The 19,672-nt window shown below is 48.9% G+C and overlaps 10 protein-coding genes across 10 annotated transcripts; 4 read left to right on the top strand and 6 right to left on the bottom strand.

Annotated features, from left to right (window-relative positions):
• Positions 1-687: 687 nt before the first annotated feature.
• On the top strand, positions 688-2,393 carry FPRO_13966 (uncharacterized protein; the record flags this gene model as incomplete). The annotated part of the gene is made up of 6 exons (XM_031218940.1): positions 688-892; positions 941-998; positions 1,049-1,177; positions 1,223-1,764; positions 1,823-2,078; positions 2,129-2,393. 6 exons carry the CDS (start codon positions 688-690, stop codon positions 2,391-2,393), a joined length of 1,455 nt encoding a protein of 484 aa, XP_031084748.1.
• Positions 2,394-2,471: 78 nt separating this feature from the next.
• Positions 2,472-4,438, bottom strand: FPRO_13967 (uncharacterized protein; the record flags this gene model as incomplete). The annotated part of the gene is made up of 3 exons (XM_031218941.1): positions 2,472-3,364; positions 3,416-3,972; positions 4,035-4,438. 3 exons carry the CDS (start codon positions 4,436-4,438, stop codon positions 2,472-2,474), a joined length of 1,854 nt encoding a protein of 617 aa, XP_031084749.1.
• Positions 4,439-6,010: 1,572 nt separating this feature from the next.
• On the top strand, positions 6,011-7,393 carry FPRO_13968 (uncharacterized protein; the record flags this gene model as incomplete). The annotated part of the gene is made up of 5 exons (XM_031218942.1): positions 6,011-6,087; positions 6,158-6,230; positions 6,286-6,643; positions 6,692-6,855; positions 6,902-7,393. The coding sequence occupies 5 exons, from the start codon at positions 6,011-6,013 to the stop codon at positions 7,391-7,393; spliced, it is 1,164 nt and encodes a 387-aa protein (XP_031084750.1).
• A 634-nt stretch (positions 7,394-8,027) lies between these two features.
• On the top strand, positions 8,028-9,660 carry FPRO_13969 (uncharacterized protein; the record flags this gene model as incomplete). Its single annotated transcript, XM_031218943.1, has 3 exons — positions 8,028-8,435; positions 8,489-8,712; positions 8,763-9,660. 3 exons carry the CDS (start codon positions 8,028-8,030, stop codon positions 9,658-9,660), a joined length of 1,530 nt encoding a protein of 509 aa, XP_031084751.1.
• An 835-nt stretch (positions 9,661-10,495) lies between these two features.
• On the top strand, positions 10,496-11,328 carry FPRO_13970 (uncharacterized protein; the record flags this gene model as incomplete). Its single annotated transcript, XM_031218944.1, has 2 exons — positions 10,496-10,609; positions 10,657-11,328. 2 exons carry the CDS (start codon positions 10,496-10,498, stop codon positions 11,326-11,328), a joined length of 786 nt encoding a protein of 261 aa, XP_031084752.1.
• A 222-nt stretch (positions 11,329-11,550) lies between these two features.
• FPRO_13971 (uncharacterized protein) lies at positions 11,551-12,315 on the bottom strand (the record flags this gene model as incomplete). The annotated part of the gene is made up of 1 exon (XM_031218945.1): positions 11,551-12,315. The coding sequence occupies one exon, from the start codon at positions 12,313-12,315 to the stop codon at positions 11,551-11,553; it is 765 nt and encodes a 254-aa protein (XP_031084753.1).
• Positions 12,316-12,682: 367 nt separating this feature from the next.
• Positions 12,683-13,521, bottom strand: FPRO_13972 (uncharacterized protein; the record flags this gene model as incomplete). The annotated part of the gene is given in 2 exon segments (XM_031218946.1): positions 12,683-13,382; positions 13,388-13,521. Coding segments are annotated over 2 exon segments (834 nt in total).
• Positions 13,522-14,338: 817 nt separating this feature from the next.
• FPRO_13973 (uncharacterized protein) lies at positions 14,339-14,695 on the bottom strand (the record flags this gene model as incomplete). The annotated part of the gene is made up of 1 exon (XM_031218947.1): positions 14,339-14,695. The coding sequence occupies one exon, from the start codon at positions 14,693-14,695 to the stop codon at positions 14,339-14,341; it is 357 nt and encodes a 118-aa protein (XP_031084755.1).
• Positions 14,696-15,091: 396 nt separating this feature from the next.
• Positions 15,092-15,926, bottom strand: FPRO_13974 (uncharacterized protein; the record flags this gene model as incomplete). Its single annotated transcript, XM_031218949.1, has 4 exons — positions 15,092-15,198; positions 15,246-15,542; positions 15,589-15,795; positions 15,842-15,926. The coding sequence occupies 4 exons, from the start codon at positions 15,924-15,926 to the stop codon at positions 15,092-15,094; spliced, it is 696 nt and encodes a 231-aa protein (XP_031084756.1).
• A 1,183-nt stretch (positions 15,927-17,109) lies between these two features.
• On the bottom strand, positions 17,110-19,161 carry FPRO_13975 (uncharacterized protein; the record flags this gene model as incomplete). Its single annotated transcript, XM_031218950.1, has 5 exons — positions 17,110-17,641; positions 17,691-18,029; positions 18,075-18,388; positions 18,444-19,041; positions 19,115-19,161. 5 exons carry the CDS (start codon positions 19,159-19,161, stop codon positions 17,110-17,112), a joined length of 1,830 nt encoding a protein of 609 aa, XP_031084757.1.
• Between the last annotated feature and the right edge of the window lie 511 nt (positions 19,162-19,672).

The raw sequence follows: 19,672 nt of genomic DNA on the forward strand, positions 1-19,672 counted from the left end.
TTCTATTCCCTCATGGTCTGTTTACTTATTTCTTTTCCAGTGAAAAACACGAGAGCAGTTTGCCTCAGGGAGACTGAGCAGTGAGCACCGAACACCAGATTTGGTGAGTTGAATGTCAGTCTAGACCGCGCTTGTCGTTACGTCGCGTCGCGCTAGAAGCATCTAGCCCTGTGAGCAGTCACTTCTTCTCACTATGCCCTAGACAAATGCTCGCTTTCGCTTTGATAGTGACATCATAACTAATCTCCTCCATCTAGCGGAGTTTTCATAGCTGCCTGCCCTGCGCAAAGTGGGGATACATTTCAAGACTGGAGTTAGGTTGAGGGTAAAAGTGTCGTTCTCAGCTTTTTGAGACGTTATCTAAACGACCTTGCGCATATACCAACCCAACAAACCACGCATTCTCCCAGGAGGAACAGAAATACTAGCACATCAGATTAGAGTTAATTTAGAAAAGATCTCTCTCTTTTGAGATAGCTTCTTTTGCAAATTTCGATGCTCAAATCGCGCCGCAGCACATAAACACAACCATCCAGGGTAGGAATCGGTCATAAGTCCTTATCTTATCCTTATCTGCAACCAACCTGGCCAGCCCCACCATGGCCAGAGAAAGATTGATTGGCCAAGGTCAGCATTAGTAATTCTCTCAAGCGCCATCAAAGTTCACCATCTCAACACCAAATCGCGATGTGGCTTGGTCCAGTTGCAGTTGCAGGGTCGCTCCTCGCGACGATTAGCCATGTCGCCGCCCAAGATCAAAAGCCGTTGGCAGATGAATCAGTAACCAAACCTGCTTTCACTGTCCGTGAACAATCTTCTAACCTCTGCGATGCGGGCGCCCGTCAATTCACTGGCACGGTTAACGTGACGGAGGATAAGTCCATGTTCTTCTGTCCGCACCCCGGTTCCGAGCCGATATCAGTATACTGACTGAACATAGGGTACTTTGAGAGCCGTAATAATCCAGAGACTGACCCTTTGCTACTATGGATGAGCGGGTAAGTCGCCATTGATTCGCCAAGCCAAACCAAACTAACGCAGGCGTCAGCGGACCAGGCGCATCTGGAGAGATGGGATTGTTCATGGGTAGTGGCCCCTGTACTGTGAATGCAGATGGGAACTCAACAAGACGCGCGGAATACTCGTGGATCGACCACGCCAACGTCGTCTACATTGAGTAAGTCATAAAACCAGCACCGCCGCTCTGACTAACACTTGATAGTCAACCCGTCGGCGTCGGCTTCTCCAAAATTACAGACCGAAACAAAATCGCCGTCAGTCTCGAACAAGGCGCAAAAGATGTGCACACCTTCCTCTCCACATTCTCCCACGACGTGTTCCCCAACCTCGCTGGAAAACCATGGCACATCACAGGTGAATCCATGGGCGGCCACTACGTCACCGGTTACACGAAACATATCGTCTCTCACGAACGGGAAAATGCAGAGCGCGGGATCAAACCTCGGGTCAAAATCTCATCTGCGATTATTGTTGATGGGTATATTGACGCGACGCAGCAGTTTATCGGATATTATACCTTCTTTTGTGAGAATTGGGCTGGCGATGGACGGAAATATCCTTTGATGAACCGCACGGCCTGTGAGAATATGTTTGCTGCGATACCCGAATGTCAGAAATTGGGGAGTCAGTGTCGGTATTTTTATGATATTGAGACTTGTAAGGCGGCAAATGAGGTTTGTGAGGAGACGTTGGGGGAGTACTTTATGGAAGGCGTCGTACCCGGTGGATGGGATCCTTATGACAGTGAGTATTCCGCTTTTATCGCATCACGAGTGGTGTAAAGTATACTGATTTTTGGCAGACCGACACCCGTGTGAGAAGCCTCCGTTGTGCTCGAATATGGACCACGGACCGGAGTGGAAGTTCTTGAATCGCCAATGGGTCCAAGAGAGACTTGGATTCGACCACTTTCCATTTTCTCTCATCGACTTTGATACCAATGAGCGCTGGGATATGGCGCAGAATATTCATATACCTGTTACACGGGAGTTGACGTGGATTCTCGATGAAACAAGTATACGAGTTCTATTCATCAATGGCAACAATGATATCATCATGTAAGCACTCCAAACACGTCTCTACTCGAGCAGCCCGCTGAAATTTATAGTAATACCCCCGGACAGATGCGCATGCTGAACCAACAGCGATGGAATGGACAGGATAACTATCGGAAACTTGGCTTTGAGTCCTGGTATTATAAGGACGGCGAATTAACTTCTGATGCTGATGGATGGAATGTTAAGGAGGGAGGGTTCTGGAAGGGGAATGACCAGTTGAGGTTCTATGCTGTTGATGAAGCGGGACATATGTCTCCTTATCACCAGCCCGAAGCCATTGGAGCGATCGTTCGAGCATGGCTTCGCAACGACTGAAGTCACACTCACTTAAAGATTATATCAAGAACTCGCACATGACAATATTATACTGCTTATCTACTGTACTAACTTCATCTACAGTCTAGCCTGATTCGTCAGCAACTCTCTGCCCTCCCTATCCGCACTCCTCGCATCTTCAATAATCATATGCGCCGCCTTCTCAGCGATAGCATAGACAGTAGCTTGGATATGCGCACTGATCTGCAGCGGCATGACACTTGCGTCAACAACTCTCAGGCCATGCACGCCATAGACTCGAAGCCTTTCATCAACGACACCGCCTTCGATACCAGCACGACCGCCCATGGCGCATGTTCCGACAGGATGCCAGTCAGTGATAGTGTTTTGCGTGATCCAGTCTCCTAAGAGCTTGTCATCCTTGAGAGCTGCTGCGGAAGGGGATGCTGAGGAGCGGATTATGTTTGACAGAGGTGCTGTGTGTACGATCTTATCGACGAACTGAAGACACTGCTTCATAGCTTCCATATCGAGGTTTCCATGGGGACCCTCGTAGTACTTTGGGTCGATGGCGGGTGCATCCTCAGCTGTAGCGTGCTCACTTGGTTGAATGTGAATCGACCCAACACTGAAGGGATATTGCAAGATCTGCAGCATAGTACCGTACTTCTTACCCTCTTCACCCTTGAAGTTAGGGTTCCAGTTACCTAAGTCGAAGATATACTCAATTTGTCCCAACTTGGAGTTTCCATCAAGACGTTCACGAAGAATATCCTGCTTGTCCGAGTCAAACACGGATACCTTGTCTGCATCTTCATGAAGACCAGCAAGAGTATTTTTTGGAACGAAATGAGCGAAGGGGACGTAGCAAAGAGACACAGGCAACACGGTCAAAGGCCCACCTGCCTTTGTATCGTACTCCTCTTTCGCAGCGGCACCAAGCTTCTCATCTCTCACAAGATCATCCCGATTAGCGAGCGATGGATCAACCTCAAAGATCGTCGCAAGCACTAGATAACGCAAATTAGCAAAACGCCGATCCCAAAAACCTTCTCACTCACTAATATGCTCCTGCAGATTCTCCCCCACCTGCGGACTCTCAACCTTGACGCTCACACCAGCATTACCTAGTACGCTGGGATTTCCTATACCCGAAAGCTCAAGGATCTGCGGTGACTTGACACTCCCGGCTGAGAGGATAACCTCGCGTCTAGCTGAAACATCATACTCGACGCCACCGTGGGTGAAGCGCACACCAGTGGCTACGAGGGCTTGGTTAATGAGAATCTCGTCAACCGTGGCGTTGGTAAGGATGTGCAGGTTACGCGATCCAGTGGCGTAGTCTATCGAGTAGGATCTTCGGGCGGCGCTCGGCTCAACGGCGTTGACGCATGTCCAAACGCCGACGTTTGAGCCTCCGACGTGGGATATGTTAGTCTCTACACCAAGCGCATTAAGCGTCTTGTGCCATAACGCGTGCGATGGTGAATACGAGGTTGGGTAGGAGATGTGAATGGGACCTGAATCACCAAAGGTCTCTGCATCATGAGCAATCTCAAACTCGCGCTGGAGCTTCTCACTAGGAGGATGGAATGTCTCAGAGCGTTTGAAGAAGGGCCTTTACATAACGGAAACGAATCAGCTTCGGCATCGCATCCAATAAAACAAGCATAAACTCACAGGAGAGAATCCCAGCCCCAACCTTGATTACCCAAAGCTTCCCAGGCATCGTAATCATCCCTGCTAGCGCGATTCCATGCCATGTAGTTCAGGGCGCTTGTGCCGCCGACACACTTCCCCCTCGGCCACGGAAGCGTTCTTCCCCCGAGACCCTCCTGAGGCAGCGTCTCCAAGTGCCAATCGTAGCTCCCTCCAAGGTTCCTACCGTAGTGGCCCGGGATATCAATATCAGGATCATTCTGTACAAGACCGCCTGCTTCGATAACGCCGACGGTGTATGATGGGTCGGATTCAGCAAGACGCGCTGCCACCGCTAGTCCAGCTGTGCCGCCGCCAATGACGACAAAGTCAAAGACGAGTTGCGTGAACTGGTCAACAGTGCGAAGAGAGGGGTTGACGGGCATGGTTGATGATTAATTTTGGTGGTTATCCTTTTTAGTGTAGAATCGTGCGGTGCTACTGTACCAAGCAAGTGAGACAGTTATAACGCCTCTTGTGAGAGCGGGAAGATTGCTGAAGATTTCGGAAAAAAGCGCGGAAACAACCCCCGCTGCTAGACGAGCCAATTAAACCCCTACAGTGAGTGAGCTTTGGGGGGATGTGCTGATTTCTTGGTACGGGGTAAAGAGATAACAGCGCCAAGCGATTCTGCAGAACGAGATCCGACAGAACCGAGAACCCTGGCTGCTTTTTTTTGTTCTGGTATAAGTCTACTAGGTTCATGAGGCGTTATCTGCATTTACGAGTCTCCCGACTCGATGGAATATTCCGTTGGTTGTTAGCTTCCTCTTTGGATACGTAAATGATTGGCTCCTGTAAGAAAGCACCAGGATCCAATCCACGAGCCACGATCATTACACGAGCAATATTAATTAGAAAAGGGTCCCTCGATTTATTAGCTGCGAATTACTAACCCAAAGAATCACGCAATCCGACATACTTTGAACCCCCAACGTAACAGTTATCCATCACCATCTCAACTGCCGCGCGTGCACCCAAGCATTAAACATGCCCCCAAAAAGGTCCCTTCTAGATCTCTACTACGTTAGTGAAAACGGGGCAGATTAGCTTTTAGCCCGCCCACCATCGTATGACAAGAAAACTCTAAGCTTTCGCCGAGCCGGGATCACCCCCCACGGCCCGCGCAGGGGTCGGAGGCGGGCCGGGCACCGGATCCTGGAGGATTTAGACGGTAATTGGATCTGCTAAGACAGAGTTTCGACTGTCTCGTTTCTCTTTTCGTTCCGCAGCCAGCGTGGCTGCGCCGTTTGTGGGAGCCGATTGTCTCGGACCATACTTACCTTATCAAGCGGTTTGTTCCTTTGCAATATTGGGTGTTTTGAGTATTAGGTGCAAGCCACTTCCGGTGGTGGTTTTTTCCTTTCTTTATCTGCCGCGTCTAGCCTGGATTTAACGGGTAGTGGGAGGGCCACGGAAGTACACTTCGAAACGGGAGCTTGTTCAACAGGCTGTTGGCCTTTGATTGTGGCTTTTGAGGCTGTTGGTGAAATCTGTACATACCGAGATCAAGATCGTCACTGTCACTCGAATCGAATCCGATTAACTACTGCCTATCACTTCGATCGTCTCCAGTAACTGACTTCCAAATCCATGCTTTTCTGACGTGCCGATCTAAGCGCAACTCTCTGGCCAACGTCTTGATCCCAGTATGAATGCAATGCAAAGAGAGAGGGAAAAAAGGAAAAATGCAGGGGAACGACTAGCCATGCAGACTGCATTCTGCCCCCCCTGCCCTCCTCGCGTCAAGCTGAGATTATTCCTGTAATTTTGGGTTCACCACCATGTTCGTCGTGCCATTTTACCGCGCCGGCGATAAAGTTTATCGTTTGACAGGACAGGACAGAACTCAGGGGTGCTTCGAATCTTGGAACTCGGGAGGACATTTAGGTTCAGCTTTCCGGAGCAGCCAACAGCAGCGTTCGTCACTCATTCATTCATTCATTTTATTTTTCGCTATGGATTTTCTGCACAAGCTGTTGGTTGAGTCCTGGGTTCTATGGGTGTTGGGTCTCTTTGTCGTTGTGTGTCGACTGTAAGCCATCCATCCATCACCATGCGTGGCTTTTTGAGGCGTTTTTTGACTGACATGTTTGTTCCTGCAGGATATCACGACGCATGAAACTTAGAAAATGGAATCGTCTCGCCATTGAAGATTATCTCATGGTCTTTGCCCTCGTGCGTTTCACCCATCAAACTCATCAACAATCCGTTACTGATACTCGGGCCGTAGATCAACTTTACAGGAGTCGTCGTCTCGATCAACGAAGTCGCCAAGAATGGCAGCAACTACATGCCCGCCGATGTCGCCGCGAAGCTCACCCCCGAGGGACGACAACAAGCCATTATCGGCAGTAAAATGACCTTTGTTCTCGAGATATTCGCCCTCACTTGTACATGGACCATCAAAGCTTGTCTGTTATTCTTGTACGCGAGATTGACGCAGGGCACATCGATAAGACAGAAATGGGCGGTGCGATTCGTCTCTGCGTTTTGCGCGGTGACGTACATCGTCGTTACCTTTATGTTTGTCTTCTTTTGGTGTTCGCCTACGCCAGAGTATTGGTCTGTTCCTGTTAATCCCAAGAAGAGTGAGTCTGCGATTGAGAGCTGGGGAGGGATTGAGCTAATGACGACAGTGCAATGTGCGACGTACTACAACCATATGATCTTTGCGACGGCTTGCAACATCGCCAGCGACATCATGTTGATCTTATTACCGATTCCGATCGTCATCAACATCAGTCTCCCCAAGAAGCGCAAGATTGGGTTGTGCTGTGTTTTTGGCCTGGGTTTGTTCAATGTAAGCTTCTTCTCTAACCCCTCTTTGACATGCGCTAATTGTGCAGATCCTCGCCGCTGTCCTCAATCGTTACTACAACTTCAGCAACCCCAATTCCTACGTCTTTCTCTACTGGTACGTGGCAGAAGGCGGCGTCGCCCTCTGGGTCGGCAACCTACCTCTCTGCTGGCCCGTTCTACGTCTGGCTCTCGGCTCCAAAGGCGATTCCACCGACCCCTCCTCATACCCCAACACTCCCTACCGTAATGGTTCATACCCTGAAGGTTCAGCGCGACGGAGAACTCAAGGCCTTCACCCGCTGTCAGGCAAACCTTCAATCTGGTCTAAGTTGGAGGATGAGGATGGCGTCGTGCGCACTGACGTTTCGCCCGAGCAGGGAAGCCAAATTGAGCTGGTGGACCAGCATGGACCGGATCTGCTGCAGCGGCCGTACCGCGCTGAAGCGAAGATTAGTAGTGGGACGCAGCAGCACGAGAGGGCTCGCAGTGGGCAGATTACAGTGGTTACGAGCGTGGAGGTTAGCTCGAAGCAGACATAGACCAACCATTTCACCAATTGTGTATTACTTAGACTAGCATGAATATTTGCAATGACCTTGCTTTTGTTATGAACATGTTTATTCCCTCATCGCCAAGTGATTTATCGCCAAGAATAAAACCGGCATATCTTTTAGTGCCCGTAATGGAGATTCAAGACCCCTTCCCCTCCCTTCCCTCCCGCTCCGCGGCGTAGCCATCACGGTTCCGCTCCAACCGATCCTTACCTCCCTTCTAAACCCGTTTCTGTTAGCGCACACGGGGGATGGTTTCATTGCTAAATTAACTACATGGACTAACGGACCTAGACTGAAGAACCCTGGTTATCAGCTTCAAGCCACTACCAGCACCAATACCATGGACGAGTCAAGCATACATGCATGCTTGCATGTATGAGCTTTTTACCGTCAATGAGAGGTCGGTAACATTCCGCCTCCCACTCGCATCCGCTCACTGCAACCGAGACATCTTACAAGGGTTCAGTATCTGCAAGACAAAAACAAACTCTGTTTGCCTTCCCTTTTTCAACTCCTGCAACGCAACCTCTATACCACACGGACTCTGTGTGTGCCGTGCATACATTTCCTTTTTTCTTTCCTCCTGTGTAATTTCCACATTGCGGCCATTGACCTCATAATGTCTCTCCCAACGCACACGGTAGAAGCCACGCATGAGAAGTCAGCGACCGTGAGCTCATCACCTACGGGCGATGAAAGCTCCAACCCCCCTAGCATCTCCCTCTCCTCCTTCCAGAAGCTGAATAATCGCATCGAAGGCCTCGCCGGGCTTGAAGCCCGAGGTATCGAGCGTGTCCTCCCAGAGGAGCGTCAAGAACCTTCTAGTGCTGCTGACTTGCAGGTTGCGGTGCTATGGTTCAGTGCCAATCTGTCGCTGAACAACCTGGCGACAGGTCTGTTTGGACCCATGGTCTTTGGCTTGGGTTTTCTTGATAGTGCACTACTTGCTGTCTTTGGAACGATTCTGGGTGCTTGTTCGACAGCGTATATGGCGACTTGGGGACCTCAGAGCGGTAATCGTACCATGGTGAGTGTCACTGTTTCATCGGTGATGGTGTTAACTGACATGTGTTACACCAGGTTGTTCTGCGATTCTTCATGGGCTACTGGCCAAGCAAGCTCCCAACGTTCCTCAACATCGTTCTCATGGTCGGATATGCCACCATTGACTGCATCATCGGCGGACAGGTCTTGTCAGCTGTCAGCGGCGGTACCATGACCATCTTGGTTGGCGTTATCGTCGTTGCTATCGTCTCATGGATCGTCGCCGTCTTTGGCATGAGGATCTTCCATACTTATGAACGGTACATCTCCTTCCATTTCTTATGCATGCACATGTACTGACGCGGCACAGATACGCTTGGATCGCTCAGGTCGTTGTCCTTGCTGTTCTTATCGGCGTCGCTGGGCCTAACTTCAATGCCGCCGCTAAGCCTACTGTCTCTGGCAATGTTCTCGCTGCCAGTCGATTGTCGTTCTTCTCCCTCTGCTTCTACGTCCCCAACTCATGGGCTGCTGCAGCATCCGACTTTTATGTCTACTACCCAGAGCGCACTTCCCGTCTCAAGGTCTTCTTGCTCACCGTCACTGGACTGACAGTGTCCTTCACCCTTGTGTATCTCATCGCCATTGGTCTTGCTACTGGTATTGTTGATAACAAGGCTTGGTCTGATGCCAATGCCATCAGCACTGGTGCTCTCATCGTTGAGGCTTATAGTCCTCTTCATGGCTTTGGTAAATTCTGCTCTGTTGTTATCGCCCTTGGTGTCATTGCCAACAGCACTCCATCCCTGTACTCTGCCTCCCTTGGATGTCAGGTTCTTGGCCGATATACTAAGGCTGTTCCACGATGGGCTTGGTCAACTGTCATGTCTGTCATCACTCTCGTCCTCGCTATGGCTGGTCGTGAAAGCCTGTTCGTCGTCTTCCAGAACTTTGTCAGTCTGATGGGATACTGGGTCATGCTTATGATCTGCATCGTCATGGAGGAACATTGGTTCTTCCGAGGTCGCCAGGGATTTGACTGGACTGCTTGGGAGGACAAGAACTATCTTCCCGTCGGTCTTGCTGCGCTCGCAAGCTTCATCATCGGTTGGGTTGGTGCTATTGTCGGTATGTCCCAGGTTTGGTACATCGGACCCGTTTCTAAAGCTGCTTCTAATGCGGATTTGGGAATGTGGTTGGGTTGCGGATTCGCTATCATTGTCTTCCCTATCTTGCGATACTTTGAGCTCAAGATGTATAAGCGATAAAGCCGACGTACCGTACATTTGAGAGGGGTAAAACTTGTAACTGGATTACTTTAAATCTAATGACTCGCTCACCCAATATCAAGACAGTCGTTCTGCATTCGGTTCGGCTAAAATCTACGATCTACTGTAATTGCTACCAACCTGGCAGTCGAGTTGTTGAATCCAATCCTCGGACTCATATCATGGCGTGATATCGGGTCCATTCTCACCACTTCGCAATGAACATGTATCCCTAATGTATCGTCGCTTCATGCTAATTCACAATCGTTGTCCATCCCAATCATTGGGACTGCAGCTTGCACGTTCCCGGCAGAGGGCTGGCCTTCCGCGGACTGAGTGAAACATGATGATACCAGCAGCTATTATTTGGCTATCACTATTTGATTGTCTTACCATTGAGTAGTGAAAACGCTTAGATGAGGGTTGACAATAGGGAGTGCAAATGTATGCTCTGCCTTAATATGTTCGTCATGCCTTTTTCTTTACAATTGTTCGGATAGAAATCTCACTGAAAGATAGATAAATATGATGATAAAATTTTCGTTTCGTACATTGGGACAATCATCGGCTATAGCAAGAACTACGTTTATTGTTGGTGTTAACGCCGAAATGTCGCCCCCACTAATGAACCAATCATGGTTAACATTGAAGTTATCGCCGAAGCCCACTTGCGTCACATCCCCATTAACATCGGCGTTCAGCAAGTCAGCGAACAGGGAACCAGAAGGATCATAATGCCAAGATTCCAGTCAGCCGTGTATAAATGGACGCCGAATTGGAAGTCCAATTGCTGCTGACTTGATCATTCTTCAATCATTCTCACTCAGTCATAACCATGGATTCACAACGAAACTTCCAGACTCTCAAGGGAAAGGTCGCTATCGTTACAGGCGCTTCTCGAGGTCTTGGTGCTGGCTTTGCTTATGAGCTTGCAAAAAGAGGTGCAAAGGTGAGAAATCCCCCAGAAGTGTCGTTAAACGTTGCTGAGCATGACAGGTCGTCGCTACATACACTTCCCCAAGCAGTGAAAAGCTGGTGAAGGAGTTGTCCGACAAAATGGCATTGTTCGATCCACCATCAGAGTGTATTGGTGTTAAAGCAGATCTCAAGGACGAGTCATCTCCCGCTGAGATAGTCCGACAAGCAGTCGCTGCATTTGGCTCTCAAATAGATATTCTTGTCAATAATGCTGGAATGGAAGTTGTCAAATCTCATGCTGACATCACGAAAACCGACTTTGACTCAATCTTCTACCTCAACGTTCGCGCTCCTCTCCTCCTCCTCCAAGCAGCAAAGCCCTATCTTCCTTCGTCAGGCGGTGGTCGTATCATCAACATATCCTCCGTAGGTGCCCGATGCGGTTTCAAGAACCTCTCTCTATACTGCGCTTCCAAAGCTGCACTCGAAGGACTTACGCGCTCATGGGCAGCTGAGCTGGGTGAGGAGGGCCATACGGTCAATGCGGTTAATCCTGGACCTGTTCAAAGTGATTTGTTGGACAATATTCCCAAGGAGATCATTGACATGCAGAAGAAGCAGACGGCTGCAGGAAATAGGTTGGGTGAGGTTGACGATGTTGCCCAGATTGTTGCTTGGCTGGCCTCGGAGGAGAGTAGATGGATCACGGGACAGGCGTTGTCTGCTAGTGGCGGATTGGAGATGTACTAGTATTTCGTCTACGCGGTACTATAGTACGACTGAAATAATTACTAGTAAGGTTAGAAGTTGAGGAAGACAATAATATGATGCTCATGGGAAATGCATACCCCTATCGCCATCCCAATAGCCTCATTTCATAAATCACAAATCACATATTAGTCAACTGCATATTTCTGATTCAGGAGTGCACTAAACCCATCATGATTTTGACATATCCGCAACTTCAACATCCTAGAATGACTCCTGCGCTGGCCTCAAATCCAGCTCATGGACCCAAAGCGAACTCGGCTGCTGCGAAAGCCATAAGTAAGTCTGTCCAACGTCCTCAGCTCTCATATGCTTTCCAGTTCTCGTCTCTTCAGTATCCTCATCCGTGATCCTTCCATTCGCAATAGCATGAACGCACTGGACACCAAACTTGCTATGCTCTTTCGCGATAGCCTGCGCGACCATTCTAGCAGAGGCGCGAGTCGCTCCATAAGCTGCATAGCCAGTGTTTGTACGCATGGCGCCGAGGGTGCCAGTGAAGATAATAGTACCCTTCTTGACACCATTTGTATCGGCGAGAAGGGTCTGGCCGCCGTTTTGCTCGTACATGAGCTTGAGAGCTTCTTGTGCAAAGACTACTGCACCGATTGTGTATACCTGCATGCTTTCGTTGAACTCCTCGGGCGTTTCTTCGAGGAACGGCTTCTTGCTGGCGTGCTTGACGTGATAAATCGCCAGGTTTAGCTTGAGATCCTTGAAGTCGGGGTGATTGGCGATGTCTTTGAACGCCTTGCGTAGGTTCTCCGGCTGAGTGTCTGTAGGGAAAGAATGGAGAACTCCATTGGTTTCTTTACGGAGTGAGTCGCGTAGACTGTTGAGGTTGTTGGGGTTGCGGGCCAAGAGGGCGACAGCGAGATTACCGCCATCATTACGGGCGAGAACGCGAGCGATGCCGCGGCCGCTTGTTGGACCGGCGCCAATGATGATTGCGAGACCTGAAGGCGCCATTTTGTGAGTTGAGGATGTTTCTTGTTAAAGTTGTTGTCGGATGGTGGTCTTCTGTCTGTTTATTTAAATATCGGGTCGAATACGTCATGCTGTTACTTTGATGATGACTCTCTCAGCCGTTAAGTCCGAAACTGATCAGGTAAAGATCTCCACAATGGAACGTCAATTAGAAGTATCTTGTATATAACTAGATCTTGCAAAAAGTTCGATCCGCCCTATCTCTGCAAGATTTGACCTGGAATAGGACTCGTTGCTGTGTTGAACATGTCTATATTGTCAGGTGTCTATTCTCATATCATCCGTCAATAACGTCCATCAGATGATTTCCAGGAATATTTCATTACTCACTCCCTGTAGGAGATGAAACCTATTTGGGTTGCTTATCGTCCAGCTCCAGACCTTTCCTCACCTTCTCTCGTCTCCTACGAATCATCCGTATCCGTTGTCTTGTCTTCAAGGTCTTGCGGCACCAACCATTTCTATAATCTTGCGGCCACGTCGAGGGATGGGATTTCTCTAGATACTCGTCTATTCGCCTCTTCTGCCACTCCTGTCCGTTGAGCTGAAAGGTGATACTTTCTATGATGTGATCGTACAATACTTGACAGTATGGCATGGTATCAGCTCTTACACTGAAAACGGCGTCCAAATGAGAAGTCATGAAGTTGGCGAGTCGCTCCTCAGGTACCAGGTCCTTTGCGCATTCGATACAACTCCAGCGAAGCCACCAGGGGTAGTCGTTATCCCTGCAAGAGAGCTTGGTGTGAGCGGCGCCGTCTGTTGGAGCGACGACATTCACCTCGATTTCGTTGATGACGAAGCGCTGGTTATTCTGGAGACCGAGGTATCCAGGTTCATGCTGAATCAAGCTTACGAGCAGTTCGTAAATGGCCCAAACGGCGCCTCCGGGTCCTGCATCTCCACCTGAGAAGCTCAAGCTGTCTTTGAAACGATCGTCGAGGTCGTCGGTTGGCTCAAGATGCGGATACTCGATGTTACTTTGTCGATGTAGCGTGATGTCGGTCGCTTTGCAATATACCACGTAGGCCAGAACCCATAGTTCTTCACTAACATGATATCGACGTGGTAGTTATTTGGAAGACGTCTGAAGATATCCTGTACCTCGACGTAGAACCTTTTGCTGACCAGGAGCAGGCTTAACGATTTGTTCCTGGGCGCCTGCTGCCAAACGCCACAGGACTCCATCTGCGTTTCATATCTCGAAGAGAGTGAAAGAGCTGATCTCGACCATGCTGGCTCTCTGAGGGACTTAATGGTGCCACTGGAGCTTTGAGGACAAACTCAAATATGGCCTGGCGTAGCTCTAGAGGAATATCTTGCAGTTGCATGATTGAGAAGTGTTTTAGTTTTCCGGTAGGGCGAAATGGGACGGTTAGACGTGCTCAAACTTCCATTGGGGACTATAAGCAGCGTCTCTTGTCCGTGTCGACAGGTTGGCACGGTCTTTCAGTAGGGCAGTAGCCCTTACATAGTTACGAGGCAGTCAGAGTCACTCGGCGAACAAATTAACTTTCAAAGCCTTATTGATTAAGATTTGTGTTTACTTGAACCTGTTTGGCTCCATGAAAACCTTCAGAGGTTAAGCTTTGCTTCAGTTGAAACATTATATGGGGGCTGGTGACGCATCACCTTGGGGAGCAAGAAAGCACCAGTCCTTAATGTAGAATGTTAAAATAAACTTAGCAAAGAGTTCTCTAAAATATTTTCATCCCTTTTCATAAAGGTCCTAAGTGTTCTTTCCTTCCCTAGGCAGGGTAAACTCAAGACCTGTACCCCAACTAGTAGAATGTAGACTTTTGGAAGACTCATTTTTTAGTACTTAAGCCGAGGGTCAGAGGTGTTTTTGCTCTCTGAGGCTTGTCACCCAGGTCTATTTCACTACATGATGTAAACATTTAAATACAAGCTTAAGCCCAGATATTTGCTTAAACCCAAACTTCACAAATTCGAACACAGGCTCTCTATACTCAAAATCTTCGTCTAACCCCATTTTACTCAGCCATTATGCATACATTCCCTGGTATTCCTCATAAGCTAGAGCGACAGCCGTAAGTGCAGCCGAAAATGCCTCCCACGTCGCAATTACTCTCCAAGCAGGTCCTTGCAACCAAAAGATTCTGGCCGAAATAAATCGTGCCAAGGTGAGAGTAAAAAAGCCGCGATTCTCTTGGTAGGCAGCCAGCATGTAGTAGATGCCGATGCCGATAATAGCGACTGAAAATCCGTTGAGTGCGGGGAGGGCTGAGTCTTGGAGCTGCTTTGCCGCGAGAGCCTTGCGAGGGGAGATGAGATTGCTGACGCCGTGATTGAAGGCGCTGAGGCCGAAGATGAAGATTGTTACGGCGGTGATTGAGGGCATGTTGATTGTGGGCTTGGCTGAACTTGTTTTACCAAGATTAAGGAAAAGGCTCCTGTGATTCACGGACGAATTTTTGATGAGAACAGATCTCAACATTTCTTTACCTTGTGTGCAGATCTAATCTGCGTGGTTTGCTAGGGCTTACATGAAAATGCAACTCGTAAGCTGCATAGCTGAGTGACATGGCGTTTTCTGGTCACTCTGATTGAACAAGGACTTGCTTTTCGGCAATAGCATGGAATTATCATTAAATCGAGTCACTTCTCATCAAAATGTCGGTCATAAGCTAAAAGCCGAGCTATTCTGCCGTCACAACAGTACAAAGGAAAGGCACATGCCAGAGGTAGCTGACATACTCAGTGATTTGCTATCAATATCTAACCATGCTGCATCTGCTTAGATGCTAGCAACAGCGACCTTGGCAACGAGACCAAGGATACCAGCAGCAGTGATCACGTCGTCAGATCTCTTAAATCCCTCCTCGAAAGGTAGGCGTTCCTCCTCTGCACAACGTCAGCATTATTACGATCTACTCAACGGGCGTACTGACGGAACAGTGTCTTGACCCATTCAGTCTTGGCATTTCCATCGTTCAAGTTTCCAAAGACAGACAGGTAAAGTGCAGTCTCGATGAAGCTGAACTGCTGGAGATCGGCAGGCAGCGAGAAATCTGGGTTAGCAGCTTCAGCAGCCTTGAGGCGATCCTTGCGAGCCTTGGCGGCGGTCACAATTGAGATGGTTGGCTCGGTGAAGTGAGAGGCAGTGGCGGCCCAGATGGTCTCATTGAAGCTGTGGTTGTCGCCGAAGAAGATGTCGGCGCGGCTCAGACTGCCGTCGTGCTCGATGACTACTTCGATTAGCTTGTGACGTCGTGATCTCCGTAGGACACGCACCTCCATGCTTGTTCAGGTCATCGAGGTTGAAGGTTCCGTTATTTCCAGTGGTAAGAGCCTTTGTGCCAACAAGGGTTGTCGCAGCTGGGTCGAGGTTGATGGCGTCGGTGAAGGCGACGATCAGATCTTCAAGCGAGATATGGAGGCCGTCGCGAGGGAGATATCCGTGATTGGCGACAGCGTTAACCATGGGGCAAGGGCTTCGGCCTGTAATCATTAGCCATGGTCTACTTATCGTTATGATAGGACCTACGATCGGACGCAGTAGGCGCTCGCCACTCATTGCTGGCGCTAACAGCCAGAGCTGCAGAGCAAAAGAAGGCAACGTTAAAAAGCATCGTGATATCTTCCAACAAAGCTCAAAGGATACAGAACCAAAATCACAAGCAAGGTCAGTCTCTTGACGACATTTTATCAACATCCACCTTCCCCTGAGCGACGATCATCTTTCACATTCTATTTTAGCTCCCTCCAATTTATGACGGTCAATGCCGAGGCTCACGGACGAACTTGCAGAAACAGGACGAAGCCGTTGATTTGGAGTCGCGAGATTGGTGCAAAATCGCCGCGCGACTCGGACGAAAGATGCAGGTCCGGAGATGAGCCAATAGTAGCGATTGTAATTACCATCTTAAAACGCCTTGTTAATGCTTGGACCCCTTCTGTTGTGGAGATGGAGGGTCCGGGTGGTGAGCCGAGCCTTAGGGAGGAAAGAAAACTTAGGACCTTGACCCTAAGTGATAAAGATTTTTAGGTAAATCTAGCCTAAGCTTAGGGGACTCTTTGTCAGGTTTATTTTGACACCCTATATCAAGGACCGGTGTTTTCTTGCTCCCTGAAGGCAAGCCTAGGGCGAATTACTCGGAAAGGCAGCTCGTGGTGCCCTGTAGATATTTACGGGTTTTATAAGTTTAAGATGGGATTTGATCCGATAGAGTTTCGGCTTGCATGTCTAATTCGTCTTTTGAAGATAGGTGAGCGGATAGACAGTTATTTTTGATTCGTAATTGGATAAGCATTCGTCTTGATCCAAATACCATTCAGACTATTTGCAGCAAACCAGGGAAATGCTCGGACGTAATGTCAACAGCCTTCATAGTCCGCGGCATTTCCAACTCCCGGATGATCAAATCAATTAATCCCCAAGACCAAAGTCTCCGTCGGAAGCCTTCTTGTCCGCAAGCAGAGACTTTACGGTATCTTGCTCCAGCAGAATGTCCACTGTACGCCTCTGCCGATTGTTGTTGGCGTTCTTGCAGGCGTTGAACATGCAGAATGCTAGTAAGGGGGACATAACTAGTTCCGACGTGGCTGATGTTGAAGGACCCCGGCTGATGGCCTATCGCATGGCTTGCACTGAGAGGTGCGCTCAAAGAAACGGCGCGCACGGCTTTGACGACGGTAGTGTAACAAAAATAACGAGCATCGAGATCGTTGGGGTCATGTTTGCATCGTAAGAGGCAATTAGCTACCAACCTAGCTGAGCTCTAAACATAAGATGATTCTATTGGAATTGTATCTTCAGAATTCTAGCTCCTTTGTCTTCCTGATGACATTGTCTAATCTATTTTTCTCTGGATCAACGTCGATCCACTCCAGGTCAATGGGCCAAGATGAATTCACCTGCTCCTCCATTGCCCTCTCTTCCTCACCCCCTTCCTCTACAATATCCACCTCTTTTAAAAGAAAGCTGTTTTCACTTCCAATGCTGCCCTTTAGTAGACGAAGCACTACTTTGGCCACATAACAGTTGATGCTTTGGTCTCCCAGACCTTTAAGAACAAGGACGACAGTCGATCTTCGGCTTTCGAGATCTGCCATCTCAGAGTTCTCCAAGTTCTTTGCGTGCATGAAGCCTACAAAGGCTAGCAGGATTATGATGAATATGTCGTAAGACTCGAATCCGTGCCGCTGATAGTATAAGCGTAGCAACGTCTCCATCTTTATCTTGGCGTCGCTCAAAACCTTCTGGACGCTTTCATCAACCAGTGCGGGAGCTGTTGTCATGCACAGTGTCTCCAGGAGATATACAGTAAGGTTGTAGTAGTGAATACTGAAGAGATTTAGCATAGGTCAAGGGCTCAACGGTTGATAAAACTTACTGGAGCTTGAGCTGCCAGGGAAAAGTGATTTCTGTTGCTCTGAGACCTGGCGGAAGATTTCGATACCAGCTGTCAAGACGGATACAGAAACCTTTGATTCTGTCCACAATGGTGTCTGGAGTATTCTTGAAACCCGAGAAAAACACAGCAGCAACATCGTTCATAATAAGTCGGAACTCAGAGAATGTTCGAAAGGTATTGGCATAGTTGATCGATAAGGGTCCCTTCGCTGATGGATAGCGCAGCCCGAAGTCTCCATAGCAGTCATCTTGAGTAGACAGCTGTATGCTAGGAGGCATGGATAGTAATGGTGCTTTGAACACGTGGAAGCTGTGGACGCTATTGTCTGTCAGCTTCGTCGTGGGGCAAAGAAGTGGGACATACCCTTGTAGCCCGAATAACGCCCATGCCGTGAAGGCCCTCGCATTATACTCAACATCATCGCTATTCGTGGTCGGCGTAGAGAATAGATGCATTGCATGCGCAGCCGCAACGGCCTGGGTCAGATAAGATCTCCCCACCTCATCACTACCATTGGCATCATGCACAATCGATAGGACAATCGCAGCCTGGATATTCGTAAGTCGAGCATTGCCAATCTCCAGCTCCCATAGTCGGCGTGCTTCTGCAAGGAACTGATACCCAAGAGTCCGAGGATTCCAGAACTGGGAGCGATGACTCATCTTAGAGTAGCCGTGCTGAAGACAACGTTTTAGCAATTACTGGCCTGGTAGACTACGGGGTCTTACCTACGCAAGCAGATGCAAGGACTGCATGGACTAAAAGAGAGGAGCAGTATTTGCTTCGGCCTGCTGCCATGTCTTCCAGAAAGTAGTTCTTTTGGAAGGCTGGGTAGAAAGGGTATTCTGTCATGAAATACGTCTCTAGTAGCTTCCGTAATAACTTGTTATCATCGATGATGCACGTCCATTTCCGTGCGTCGATATGGTCTAAGAGAGGATCAACCATTTCGGCTGCACGATATGGAGCCTCGTAAATTATAGAATACTCTGTTGACGGATTATCATCATCTTGTGTCCTCGTCCCACCCAATGAGTACTTATACACCCATGAATCAAGGTACTGATTCCCTTCTTGGATCAAGAAGCTAGGCATTTCTTTGCGATAAGGGAACTCATACTGGTAATAGTGATCCGGCACAACATGTGCCTGTTTTAGAAGATCTGCACGTTGAATGTGGTCAAGTATCGACTCAACATCATGACCGCTCTGGATTCTTCTCAAGATACCAGTGCCTTCATGTATTGGCTTTGTTGCTAGAATACGGAACAACTCTTGGTACGCTCCCTGCTCTTCAAGGGTAGCACGGTAGTGGCACTCGGTCCTTCGTCTGATGCACTGTAAGCACCGAGGTTTGGCGCCGTCGCACTAGAAGAAAACCTTGTTAACTCATCGTCTCGCACACTAGGACAACATGAAACTGCGCACTCGGGACTTGCGTTGCCGACATGGTTCGCAGGCTAAGGTGATGGCTTTACGGCGTCTTCCCAGGTTAGGGACCAGTGGTGGACTCTGGCTCAGAACATGTAGATTTTCAGGGGCCGGGCCTGGCAACAGACTGCGAGGCATGTTCGACAGTGAGTGAGTAGGTTTACTAATGCAACCGAGTGCTGTAGAGAGTACAGACTAGCACGTTCATGATAAAGAAAGGGCGGGGTTTGGAGAGCCCTCACGTGAACTTTCTCTCACCAATCATGCGTTGGAAATGTCGCAGGTAGCCAGTCAGTGACGTCCTCAATACGTCTACGTGATCTATCTTTGCTTTTTATTCCGAGGGGCTGCTGCGTTGTGATGTAATTGGAAAGAAGGGTTAATGGACAGCACCATGGGCAGTATTTAACCTCCCTGTTCTCCTCGGAATATTTGGACCCGGGCTTTGTGATTGACTTCGTAACCCTGGCTCGCTCCAGGTCGGGATGTGGCGATTGTCGTAGATCGGGCTCTCCAGTCCACGCACTAAC

The sequence above is a fragment of the Fusarium proliferatum genome (genome assembly GCF_900067095.1).
Source record: "Fusarium proliferatum ET1 genome assembly, contig: FPRO_scaffold008, whole genome shotgun sequence".
NCBI classification, from domain to species: domain Eukaryota; kingdom Fungi; phylum Ascomycota; class Sordariomycetes; order Hypocreales; family Nectriaceae; genus Fusarium; species Fusarium proliferatum.